General features: G+C 36.8%; 1 protein-coding gene across 1 annotated transcript; it reads left to right on the forward strand.

Moving 5' to 3' along the window:
- The first annotated feature begins 861 nt into the window (after positions 1-861).
- On the forward strand, positions 862-13,763 carry CFAP95 (cilia and flagella associated protein 95). The gene is made up of 7 exons (XM_083352094.1): positions 862-911; positions 4,307-4,450; positions 4,840-4,948; positions 5,522-5,643; positions 6,231-6,299; positions 9,992-10,049; positions 13,284-13,763. Exons 2-7 carry the CDS (start codon positions 4,353-4,355, stop codon positions 13,479-13,481), a joined length of 654 nt encoding a protein of 217 aa, XP_083208220.1. The 5' UTR covers positions 862-911; positions 4,307-4,352; the 3' UTR covers positions 13,482-13,763.
- The last annotated feature ends 504 nt before the right edge of the window (positions 13,764-14,267 follow it).

Consider the following 14,267-nt stretch of genomic DNA (forward strand, 5'->3'; position numbering starts at 1 on the left):
CATAGGAAGGCCGAGAAAAGCAAAGCGCATCCGGGTCAGAGGCCTCCGCAAGGCGGAGCGCGGAGCTCGGCGAAGTGAGTTAAACCCACGAGGAGGGACCGCCTCCTTCTTTCGCCTGACCCGGTCGCCGTGGAGCCTGGACAAACAAGAGAGAAAATGTGGGGGAAAGGGAGCTCTGAAAGACCGGTTGCTGGCTTTCAAGCAGGGGGCAACCATTCCGCCCGCCCTCCCTCCCGCTTTCCTTCCGCGCTCCGCTTTACTTTTTCCACAAGTTTGCTTGCGGGTGGGAAATCTCCCCATATTTTCGGTTATTTATTCGTGTATTAAAAGTCATTGGATTGCAGTTTTATCAAGTATAAAACGATATAATTATAGACTTCGGACGCTCCCCGTCCTCAGCGTTTCTCGGGTCTTACAGCCTTTTTTTTTATAAAAAAAATGAACGAATATGGATGGAGTTGACCTCAGTCGTTAACCCTATTCAGTTTCACTCAGTAGTTCGTATCAGTGCTTAAAGCAGGGGTCTTCAAACTTGGCCCTTTTATGACTTGTGGACTTCAACTCCCAGAATTCCTCAGCCAGCAAAGCTGGCTGAGGAATTCTGGGAGTTGAAGTCCACAAGTCATAAAAGGGCCAAGTTTGAAGACCCCTGGCTTAAAGTATTTACTTGGCAACAAATCCCGCTGAGGCTTACTTTCAGGTAAGTGTGCAAGGAAATGGTGGCGTCTTTCCTTTTTACTAAGCAGGCACAAAACTTTTGAGATGCAGGTGTCGTTTAAGCTGTAGTCTTAGAGATGATATCCATTGAAAATAAAGTCTGCAAGAGAAAAAGTAGAAGTTGGCTCCATGAAATCGAAATAAAGTCTGGTTGATTTCATATTTTTATTGTATCCATGTGAAATTTCCACCAGGTAAGAACCCTGAATATGGATTGAAGTAGATCTCTCATCCAGCAATTTTTGGTGACATTATGGTGCAAAAATCTTAAATCATCCTGATTATTATTACCTGATTATTTAATATCTTTGTTCACAGACTATATTATAGTCATTAGAACAAATGTTTTGTACCATTTACATTTAAAGTTGGGCCTAAGTTTCCATATCTTTCATATCTTTCTCTGAGGTAGGATCTTGGATCTGAGGTAGGATCCAACTGAAACTATAACTTTTACCATTAATAACATAACTACGCCACAAAAGTAGTGGGTCTTATAAACCATCATAAAATAAAATGATAGATTCTGGATTTTTATGAGACTCTTAATGTTGCCAAGCACATCTATGTTTGTTGGATTTCTGGTAAAAATAATAAATGTATTGTTTAATGGAATCAACATGGAACAAAAATGAAAGTACCAAATATAGGTCTTTCCAGATTTAATTTAATTTAATTTATTAATATTTCTATACCGCCCTTCTCCCGAAGGACTCAGGGCGGTTCACAGGGCAAGAATAAAATACAACGTTACAAATATTAAAAGGAGATTAAATAGTTGCCCGTTAAAACAATTAATATACTACATTTATAAAAAAAAACCCAAAATACTACAATAAAAATACAAAAATAAAACCCCACCAATCCCCCATCAGGCCAGGCCGGCTTGTGCAAACAAAAGTGTCTTCAGATCGCGGCGAAAGGAGCGAAGATCGGGTGCCATCCGGAGCTCTACCGGTAACTGATTCCAAATCCCCTGGAATTGTTCAAATAATCTCTCCTGAAGGCATCTCTACCCATAAAATTCATTTTGATTCAAGAAAATTGATTTGCTCCGATGGAAAACTTGTTATTTAAAATAATAGATTAAAGACAAATTCATGTTTTCTACATATGATGGACATCTTATCAATGTGCTGGAAAATGTGATACATATATGATATGGTCAAGACTTCAATTGTTCAAGACTTGAATTCTGTTGTATATAGATTTATTATAACATCTTTTTAGTTTCATTTCTTACTGTTTGTAATTTATTTTTGATTTTGATTATTTTATATAAATATTTACTGCTATGGTGCAGAGTATATCTGAGACATACTGTAAATCTTCATAAAATTGAATGAAATATATCCTCAAGATGATGCTCAAATAACATTATATACAATAAAATTATATAATCTGTATTATTCCCTCTTGTAGTATCATTCTAAATACTCATCGATTTCAGAATGAAAGAAACATCCTGCATTGCCTTAGTAAGAGACAAATGGCAGTTTCAAGAAATACATATTTTACCTCAGTATAAGAAACTACACCTACACTATCACCCAAGTCCCAGCCTAGCAGAATAGAAAGCTAATTAAAACCAGAGAAAATGACTACTGCAAATTCTGAGTACCTTTTCCAATTCCTAAAATAACAGATTTTCATTTATATTTTTGACTGTTCTAATACATTAGAATGTGAAAAATAAAATGCACTACCCAATCGTGACTAAAATACTAAATTCTTGATATCCCCTGCTTATTGCTGACTTGGCAGCAGATGACTATATAAGATGTATACCTAACATGCATGCAGCAACAAACTGGGACTAGTAAATTCATAACAAATTCAGCATATGGCTTTCTGCCAATATGTTGCCAGATACTTACTAATCAGGGCAGGTCCATAGTCATACTGCTAGAGTGATATATTTTCAGCCACTCTTGGCAACCACAGCATGGACGCTGAATTTTCTCATATGGTTTCTTAGTTATAATATTACTTACTGGTTATTCTAACAATACTATTTCAGCTTTGTTGTGAAAAACACAAAATGAGAACATAAGGTGCGGCTTTTACATAGATTCTGGATTACTATAGTAAAACCTGTTCAATAGATTATGGATTAGCATGTCATGAGCATGTCTAAGTCTGCAAGGAGCCTCTATTCACACTATTTGTAGATTAGCAAGAAATATGACAGCAATTTCAATGGCACCATATCACTGGTCCTGTCATATTGTGAATATAGGACTGTAGGCATGGGCATGCTATGGTATGCCCATATATTACCATGGATCCATGAGCTGCAATGCTTATTAGTTGGTTTCTGGGTGTGTTCAAGGTATTTACAGCCACTTAGAAAACCAGGGCACGGCCTGGTTACCAGAGGTAACTGCTAGCTCTGATCATTCCTGTCTGGTAAGATCCAACAGAGGGGGTCCTCTCAAACAGTATAATTCTACTGGGGCTTTGGGATGTGCCTTCTCTATTGCCATGGGTGTCCTTTGGAATCGCATCCAGAGATATTTCCAATAAGCAAGTCTACAACTAGGTTATATAACTTCAGGCTCAATTCCTTATTTATCACTTACAGAAACTTTTCTTAACTGTGAAGCTATCATACAAATCCTTTCCAATCTGATAATATTGTGTTTTTCTTTAGTGATTCTTTTCCATAGCAAACCAAAGCAAATAATCTACAATATATGTAATGGCAGAAGAATTATTCCTGGCTGCCAAGCATAGAAAAGAAACTAGTGCCTGCCCAGGGACTGTTGGGCCTCAGTTTCTTTTTCCTTTTATGAAAATTAAGTTTTTCCCTTTAAGAGAACAATTTATGTATGCATATTCAGTATGAACTTTGCTTGCCAAGAAATATTACTACCACAGTGGTGGTTAGCTTCTAAAATAAGGCTGCAGAAGTTTAGGTGACCAACAGTTGGCAGACAATTTATACAGAAAACTTTATGATTGCTTCCCTGCTTCCTCCAGATTTGTGCAGCCCAGATTTGGGAGCCCTAAATTTTATAACTGAGTTTGCTTTTGGGGCAAAATAGAATTCTAATGTCTTTCATTTAAAAAAAAATTAAGCACTGCCAAATGCACAGTTCAATTATTGACAGAAGAAAGGGTTGAATTCAACATGACTCTGCCCATGAAATGACTCGGAAACAATATATTTTCACAATTCCAGCTCAATAAGGCTTGATGGCAAGCTTGGCATGATACCTCACATTTTGTATATTTCCATAGTACTACATTGTGGGAATTATTTGTTGCTTTCCCCTTGACTTACAATGAACAGTAGTTCCGGCCTCTTGGCGGAATGATTTTGAGATTTGTTATTTTCCTCTATAGCATCAGTGGTCACCATGGAGACTAATGTCTCCAGCACAGAATGAAGGCTGCAAAGGCTTGCGTGCTGTTCATTTCTTTTCTTGACCAATGAAAGCTTGGAGCTTTGAGAAATAATACAGACGGCGTGAAGTATTGGTCTCAAGATTAAGTTCTTACTTATAATACCCTGATATTGAATGAATGTGAATATTCTGCTGTGAATTGCCCTGCAGTAGGAGAAATAATACTGAATTAATTTCAGATATAGTGGTCCTAAAGAAGTGGTGAAAATCCAAAATCATTTGAAGATGGAATTAGGGCCTCCAGATGTGATGGAACGCAAAGGAACATTGACCTTGCGCTCCAATTCAGCATATTATGGGAGACCCACTCTTGTATATGGCTGGTAAGAAAAAAAATATTGTTCACTGGTCTGATGTAGTTTAATACCATTCTCTCTTTTTTTAAAAAAAAAAACCCTACCAGATATGACTAAGCCACAAAGTGTCATTCATTCTGGCTGTTTTCAATACAAATCTTAGCAGTTAGTAATAATATTTGAAGTTCGTTTTCTTTTTCCAATTTTTGTGTTTGTTTTTGATTTCAGATTTCAGACTTTTGACACTTTTTGAGAAGTACTCTTATATCGGACTTTGCTTAAAATAAAAATGTAATAGGCTTCGCACATACACATATTTGGGTTTGACTTGTATATTATGTCAGTAGTAATGTAGATATTAGTAACTTTTAAGATACGCTTTATTATTACTATTTATGATTTCTTATAATTTAAAGGTTCCAGAACAGGGAGGCTGAACCTAAGGATTATGATATAAATGAAATTAGTTTGGGTTCTAAGAACTTATGTCAGTCTACTTACTGGAGATTTGGAACCATGGATCAAGTAAGATAGCTTATTGTTGATAGCATGTTTATTTGATATCTTGATGTATCACATTCATATTTATTTATTTTTTGCAAATATATTATCACAAAGCATAGCCATTCATAGCATACATCTGTATATTGTTATTAAGTTAATCAATATTGTGTAAATCTTTTAGAGGACTCAAGATGGCTATTAAAACCACCTATATTAATTTCAACCAGCACCCATGATTTCAAGAATAACCCCAAACCTGGATTGTGCAGTTTAATAGATGTTTTATTATAATTTAGTTGCAATGTTTATTTTCAACCAGGAAAGGGAGCTCTAGGATGCTTTATTTATGAATAGAAAATAATCAACTCATCCTTAATTAATTCGCTAACCAAAAATTGATGTTATAATAATAAGAATAGAACATATATTTTCATTCTATGCACCAATTGATTTAAAAAAATATTGGCTGGGGTGGAAATGCATAAATTGTAAGAGTAAAGCTATATCTCCAGGATCCCAAAAGATGTTGTGTTGGTTATTTTTGTACTGCGTTGGAACTATGTAATGATTCCTTGTTCTAACATTTACTTTTAGAAATGGATAACAACATATCAAGATCATCTGTCATCTCCCTGTAGCAAAAGAGAATATAAGGAACTAGAGATTGGGAGACCTTTGCTGGATGAAGATGGCTTTCACACAATTGTTGTTGACAGGTATTTCTGATATTTTTGCATTGATAATAATTTAAATAATACTGACTATCATATAAAATATATCACAAATATCTTTTTGTCCCCTTCTTTCTTTCTACCTCATATTTGTTTTTAAAAACATTGGGAGCCATTAATACTTTATTTCAAGAATTACTGCATCTGATCTCTGATATAGTTTACAGTTCATTAATGTTCACAAAGCATTAAATAAAAAGAGAAAGCAGTAACTGATTTTAAACATAGTATTTATCCTGAAAACTACAAAGTTAATGTAATGATTTTTTTAGTATGTTTAAAGAGTTTGACACAATTCATCCAATAGAGGGCAGTGCAGCAATGCAATGTAGAGCAAAGAAACAAACAAACAAAAATCACATGATTTATTTAAATGACATAATACTAGTTTTCTCTAAGGTTGCAGTCCCCCTACACTTTTTTCTTTGTAAAGCCCATTGAACTGATTTTAACTTAAGACTGCCTGCCCATTCATCCATCCGGCATTGCCAACTGGATCTAAAATAAAGCTAGCCTTTTCCTTTAATTTTTCTTTCAATCTGAAAGTTGTCTCTTTTTTTCCCCCTCCTCAGGGAGACAGGGCTACCTGAAACAGGTTTCGGTGCTGTCTTACCACGTCACCCACCTGAGAAGTTTAAAATGTTTGTATATACATATATGCTAATTATTTTAGTTTTACTATGAAGTTCAGATTTTGTTGTGCCTTCATGTTGATGCTTATTGAGACCTGTAACATGATCAAAGTTCCTATATTTGTACCTCATAACGTTACCTCGGCACTTAAAAGTATCTGATAATTTTATTCTTGGCATTACCAGAACACTTAAACCTCAGTTTCAATTATTTCCGTGTTTCTCTTTTGTACTAGAAATCTGATAATTTATCAGTTTGTTTTCATTTAAATTAATTTCTCATGATTTCTGATTGACCTCTTTGTCTTCAATACAATACCCTAAAATTTTCATAGACCTTTGACAATTCTGTTCTTAAGGAGTTTTGCCTATAACAGGGATTTGGACTCCATAACCATCATGCTGTAAACTCAAGTTTCCTATGGCTCTGGTTGGACTTACTTGCAAATACATTCACTGTTTTGGAGAAAGTTGGGAAGGAATGGAAAAACAGACTGGAAATAAAGACAACATTCTTTGATTTTTCCCAGACCTTTCTGGGGAGGTATCCATGTGCTTGCAATTCCTCTGCCTAGCAAAAACCACCCCTGGGATGTTTGGCTTTTTAAACAAGAGCAGTTTCTAGGTTGCAGCTGTTACAGTTGCACGAATGCAGGAGGCACTTTCTTCTGCAAACTCGGGGTTTCCCTTGATTTGGTTAAGTAGCCTCTTTTTCCTTGTATCAGAAGAAATCCTTGATCCGTTCTGAGCCTGCTGTTCCAAAGGACATAGGACAGTTGATAGAAGCAGAGCTGAAATTTATTTGAGAGCATGACAGTCATAGTGATCGAAGGGGGCCATGAATCTTAGCTTTAGAGAAGTTACTTTTATACAGAGGTCCTTCTATTGTTTTTAGAGAGTTTGTGGGCTCAGCCCACCTTCTAGGGCAGGGATAGGCAACCTCGGCTCTTTTATGACTCATGGACTTCAACTCCCAGAATTCCTGAGCCAGCTGGCTCAGGAATTCTGGGAGTTGAAGTCCATGAGTCATAAAAGAGCCGAGGTTGCCTACCCCTGTTCTAGAGATTACTGGAAAGCACCCCTGGCCCAGTCCAGTAGTGAGGAAATGCAGCTTAGCTCTCTGTGGAGTTTTTCAATCTTTTATCTTTGGTGAGTCTGGAGGGTAACCCCTGGGGTGAAGAATTTGTGTGAGGAAATTTATTGCTAAAATGAACTACAAATAGCTTGAGAGGATTTTAGTATTTTCTTATTTAGCCAATTTCAGCTATGTTAAGACATGCTTTGCTTTCAGCCTAGGTGTCAAAAAGGCTTAAGCTTTTGTTTTTATTGTTGGAGTTCATTAGGAGAGGAAAGGAAGGACGGAAAGAGAGTCAAGATGACATGAGTGATTTTGGCCTTCCTACACCTGTTTTTAAATTAGGTAAAAAGAGAAATGTAAAAGAGTTTTAATTGTCTAGGAATGTTTTGCTTGCTCATTGTTTCAAAACAATGAAGGTGTTGAGAGCTATAGATTACCAACAGCACAATGACTAATTTACTATTATATAACATGGGAAACCAACAATTTTAAGGAATTAAGTACTTTTCCATTTTTTAAAATCAGCTCTGAAAATAAGAGTAGATCCCATTGGTACTATATTAATCCACAGATATAATCTACAGAAATATATCATGTATTATGGTATTAAGGTCACTATACATAAGGGAATTAATTGGATTGCACTTCTGTCCTGCTATTACCTGGCCTTGAAATCAGGCTGAAACAGAAAAATCAGGATGCTTAAAGTTGGTCAGCCTAACTTTTCGGCAATGTTCAGAATATACAGTATTGTCCCCAAAAATAGAACTACCAGAAATCTGGTGCAGAAATCTAGGTAACCACCAGATGGCAGCAATCTTTATTGCAATCTAGTAATTCTCTGGATTTTTTTAAACTCCAGATCTCCTAGCAGTAGGAAAGGAAAAAAAAGATAACTAGATGGGCTGCTGAAGCACAGAATGCATCCCCAGCATTATCAACATCACTGACATTATTCTGTGCAGGCAGTGAGTAACATTTGTGCATTGAACTGAATTGTTAACCAGATCTGTTTCCGCAGAAATATGATATATTTGCTCTAGGAAGAATAATAAACAGATCAGAGAAAGAAAAGGAAGAGGAAGCTAAGTCCAGCTGCCATAAACTCCCTTCTTAGTTCCTAAAAACTAGATTTTATTTTGCTTGCAAGAGATGGATCATCTGTCTTGACTGTAACTTGGAAATTGTTCCAAAACTTAGTCACAGGCTTGGAACGGAAACTTAAGTGAGGTAATTTTTCAAAGAAAAGGTGGTACAAAATGATCTTATTACAAGATGATAAGGGTATGTTTTGTTTTTATGTATTGACATGGTCTCCTGCAAAACATGTACTAGTAACCACCACAGGGCCTAACTACGAGTGGCTTGTGTCCTTCACGCTTCCTTCTTCTGAGACTATGTGGAAAAAAATGAGTAAAAAGAGATGAGATGGAAATTTGTCTGCCACTTATTCTTTCAGAGCCATGAAAAAATTAAATATATCTCAAATCCAACTTCACCTTTGGATTGTGGTAATTGTCCTAAAACTTTGAAGATATAATTTAACCTTGTCTAATTGCTTGGGACAGTAGAACATTTATTCTGTTTGCTTGTAAGCCCTAGTGAGAACTTTTGAGGCTGAAGATATAGACCTATTTAACTCAATGTAAACAATGAGACTTCTCATATGTATATAATTCTCCTCTTCAGAAACATTTGCAACCATCCAAGAATACTCTCACCTGTCATTGTGTGGTATATTAATGAATTAAATAGATATTTGGAAATATTTATGTTTTATATGTTCAGATCCTATAACACAGGGGTCCCCAACCTTTCTGTGTTGGCGGCCTGATGGGAAAGGGAGGGGCAGACACCTTTATGCACGCATGTGCACACATGCAAATGTGGCTGTGCATGCACACAAGCAAACAGGACCATGAGCATGCATGCTCCGCAAATGGAGCTGCTAGCGCCAGCATGCGGTGCATGGCTCAACTAGCACCAGTGCATGGCTTGGCTAGCGCCAGCGCATGACTCACAGCTTAGCTAGCGCTGGCATGAAGCTCATATCTCGTGGCTCAGATAGCGCCAGCAAGAGACTTGCAACTCACAGCTCAGCTAGCACTGGCTCAAGGCTCGTGGCTTGGCTAGCATCAGCGCAAGACTCGTGGCTTGGCTAGCACTGGTCAGAGGCTCATAGCTAGGTTAGCACCAGAAAGAAGCTCCTAGCTCAGCTAGCGCCGGTGAGAGGCTTGCGGCTTGGCTAGCATCAGCAAAAGGGGGGGGAGTGCAAGCACATTAGCCTGTGCCCTGGCTACCCACTCAGGTGGACTGGTGGCCAAGAAGCCACAGCCTAGTAGTGGGCCACGACCCATAGGTTGGGGACCTCTGCTGTAGCATTTTTCCTCCCAAAAAAGAAAGAATGAAAGAAAAACTGACCTCTGCAGAAATAATTTATAACAGGGAAATATAATAGTGGCTAGAGGATATTTTAATTGCTTTGTATACACTTGAGAAAAATTGCTTTGGTTTTGATTTTGAAGAGACAGACTACCTATATCTTCAATTATATATAATGAGCCTGTAAATATACTTAAAAATAGTGTGGAGCTAGTCTTACTACTTGGTTTATGTTTTACAGGTTTATGGATACAACATACCGAATAGACTATGTTCCACCATATGACTATATACCATATGTAAGTATATGGGAACAGGAAAAATATGGGAAAATAAAGGGTATGGAATGCTATGCAAAACAGGATTTTATTAAGCCCCTAAGATCTCAGTTGGAGCTCTATAATTTAGCAGATTTTACCTTGAAAACAGTTAAGTAATGTCCAAAATCTGTAGTACAGTATGTGAGCTGGCTTATCTTATAGGTGTGTTAGCAGTGTTACCCTGCTAAGTTTTCCAGTATTGTGATACATACATATATGTGTGTCTGTGTCTGTGTGTGTATATATATTGTATGTATTTGGAGAAAAAATTAAAAAAGAGCTGGAAAATAAAGAAGAATGACAAAAAGAAAAGTAAAGAACCAAACTAAAAGACCTGACTGTAGAGGAGAGTGTTAATAATGGAAATGAGGCAGCTGAAGGGAAGAATAACAGCTGTAGCATAAGCACCCTTTAGAGCAGTGTTTCTCTCAACCATGGCAACTTTAAGACAGGTGGACTTCACTTTCCAGAATTCTGGAAGTTGGTCCACATGTCTTAAAGTTGCCATGGTTGAGAGAAACACTGCTTTAGGGATATCAGGAAACCTAGGGGCCGGAAGACTAAGGCCAGCGGCAGAGTGCCCTAAAACATGGGAAGCAGCACAACGGAAGCATCCCCACCATCCCCTCAGCCTTAAAATCCCAGAGGGGACCAGCCTTTATGATCAAGACAACTTCAGGGAGTGAATCTGAGGAACTGGAATCTGGAATAATCCAAATTCTCCTATCACCCAACAAGCCACATAAGTGACGTGTCAGGGATAGGCCTGAAGAAGAAAAGCATTACATTAACGAGAAATCAAAATAGAAATAAAGCCGAAAGAACTATAGAAACTATAAAGGTATAGGTCATAGAACTCTGGGCTCTACTAGAAACCATTGATAAGCTATGTATGACTACTAACGATAGATAAGGTAGAATGTAAGCTAGAACAGGGCTGTCAAACTGCTGGCCCACGGGCCGTTTGCGTGATGGCGAAACCGCACCCACCCCATTGCCAGCAATGGAAAAAAAGTCATGATACGTCGTGACATGTCATGTGGACGTGGTGAGTTTGACACCCCTGAGCTAGAAGATAGAAGACGAAAATGAGAAAACAAAATAGTAACACAGAAATAAAAGACTAAAGGTTATCTTTTGCTGTTAACAATCTCTGGTTTGCATTATTTTTCTGGCACATTTGTAAAAGAATGCATTTCCATGTCTCTGGTATATCGCAAAATCAAATCTATGACAGTTCTTATTTGGATTACAAAATTGCATTGTGTTCTTTATTGGCATCTACTTTTATGATTCTGAAAAAAGTTAATTATATAATAAAACTCCTACAAATGAAAACATCCGGAGAACATTGTTATGTTTCTCTGTCTGTGTATATGTGATTATTTTTTTTAAAAAAAGACCATTTCAGATTGCACAAAGCCAATAAATGAAGAAGGATGAATTTTGTTGCATAATGATTCAGACTGGATTCCTTTTTTTAAAAAAAATTAGGAATATAACAAAATAAGAATTGTGATCATACTTTTTGTAACCATGGCAGTCTCCAAAAGAAAAATATATCTTCAGCTAATTCTGATGGAATAGCTCTCTTTCTCTCACAGATGGTCATCATTGGATCATTTTGTTCATATTAAAATCAGGAATATTAGCTTCCACCAGCTGTAAATGTGTTTCTTTTAAGTTAGTTTATAAAAAGTATTTCTCATATTTTGCTTTCCTGAAATTTCTTTAGTAGTTTGTTGGCTGGGCAGCCTCCCTCTTTTTCCAACCATATCTAATTCACAATTTCACAGTTTCTGTTCCCACACATCCTTGTTTCTTACTATGTATTTTTCATTTCAGTTTACCTCAGGAGTGTCCAATTTTGGTAACTTGAAGACCTGTGGACTTTAACTTCCAGAATTCCCAGCAAAGCTGGCTGGGGAATTCTAGAGTTGAAGTCCACAAGTTTTCCAGTTGCCAAGGTTGGATACCCCTGCTTTATCTACTTCCTCCCAAGTTTCCTAGGCATTAGATACCTTTTGAACTTAATGCCTCCTGGATATACTTCCATATTCCCTCCCAGCCATCAACTTCTATTCTCTTTTATTAACCAAGCCTTTCTCCTCATCCCTTCTAGCCAAAAAATTAATAATAATAACCCATCAATACCTAAGCTCTTTGTAATTCTTTTTTGCAAAAACCTGCTTTCCTCATGAATTGTGAAACATTACAGCTGACTCTTCCTGTTTTGTAACTGGTCTGGTTTTATTTAATTAATGAAGTTTGGAAGGTTGCTGAACTCGAAAGTGAGTCTGAGCAACTTACATAATAAAAAAGAGATAAAAAATTAAAAAGAAACTGCAAAAAAAGAAAATGATGTATGCTCAGACAAAATCCCCATAGTTTTAGTAAATGATAGCACATAAAATATCTTAATGTTACAGATAATCCTCATTTAATGACCATTCTTTTAGCAAGTGTCCTAAGTTATGCTGAGGCTAAAAAAAGTACTTACATCTGGTCCTCACATTTAATGAGTGTTGCAGCATTGCCCCAGTCACATGATCGTGATCTAGGCACTTGGCAACCGGCTTGCACTCATCACGTTTGTGGTGTCTTGAAGTCACGTGATTGCCGTTTGTGACCTTCCCAATCAGCTTCTGAGAAGCAAAGTCAGTGGGGAAGATGGCAAGAATCATGGTCATGTGATGTCTCACTTAATAACTGCAGGTGGTTTATTTAATGAACATGGAAAAAATGTCATCAAATTGGGTGCAGTCACATGATGCCTCTCTTAATGACTGCACCGCAATGATTGATTTTCATTTTCTGGTTTCTATAGTGATCATAAGTCAAGAACTATCTGCAGATACAGCCATGACTGAGAGAATCCTATATTTTTCACAGATAGCAAAGATTTTACCAGTTTTGAAAACAGGATTGTTATTATGTAATATTACAATCAGTTCTTTTAGAGTTAGACACTGAAAATTAGAGATGGATACAGATTTGCTGTTTTGGAAAATCTGTTTAAAAATGTTACCACTCACATAGTTTTTCCATGCACATTTTTTAATTTGAGAAATGTAAATAATCAAAATGTTACTGGAAGAGAAATGTATTAACTGATTAAACTTATTTTTGGTATTATTAGTGCCAATGTTAAAGTTTGCTCCTCAAAACTTTCTTTTGAGTAACAATCAATATACATGAATACCTTCCCTTTAGGTTGCGCCTGATACGAGCGGGTACTCTGTAGTACATAGAAAATGTCATTCCCAGTTTACTGACACAGTAGATTACAGGAGACATGGAATCAACACATGGCAAGATGAAAGTGGAGTTTATGCTAATGCAGATCTAAAACAGAAAGTATTTCCTGCAACTAATCCTATACCAACAAATGTGGAAGAAGCTAATTCTTAAGCATAGTAGTGATGCTACAAATTAAAGGGTATTCATATATATTAATGTTTGTCAGTAGAATTATTCCTTTCAATGGTGTTGCAGTTTATATAATATTTAGTTAGATGACAAGGGGGAATAAATTTGTACAATGGAATCTTAAATTAGAACTGCAGGAACTTTTGATTGCAACTTCATTTTAAAAATAATGCAAATACCAACAACTTCACCCTTCTCTGTAACTGTTACCAAGGACAAATTATGAGACTTTTCAGCCTACGTCTCAGAGCAACAATTCTTTCCTATTTTCTGCACAAGGATATAAACTTTTATTTTTAGCATAGGTATTTGCACAAATTATTTGCAAAAGAAAGTTGTTTTAGCCTCCTTAAATAAATCATTGTGATGGTACTGGAGTGCATGAAATCTTTTTTTACAAAACAAAAAAATAGCCAACGTGCTTCTCTAATAAAAGGCCAGTGCTGATTTATCTAAAATTACTGCATCAACGCATTGTGAATCTTAACCAGGTAGGTAAAATTAGACTGCATTTTTAAGAGACAGTGTTTTCCCCCCCATCAATTGTACTAAAAAGTACTGCTTCTAGGTATCCAAAAATGGAAAATAGAACCTGGGCAGATTCCAGCACCCAAGTGTTTCATTTCTGTGGTCATTCCTAGAGCACTACAATTTTTGCTTATAGCAAGCCTCATGTTGGGAGAAGATGGAAAGCAGCAGCTGCAAACTAAGTTCAATCTCAGTTATGGGCTGTGGGCTAAGATGTCAGGATGCCATGCCTTTAAAGGA

Source organism: Vipera ursinii (assembly GCF_947247035.1).
Source record: "Vipera ursinii genome assembly, chromosome: 2".
In the NCBI taxonomy this organism is placed as follows: domain Eukaryota; kingdom Metazoa; phylum Chordata; class Lepidosauria; order Squamata; family Viperidae; genus Vipera; species Vipera ursinii.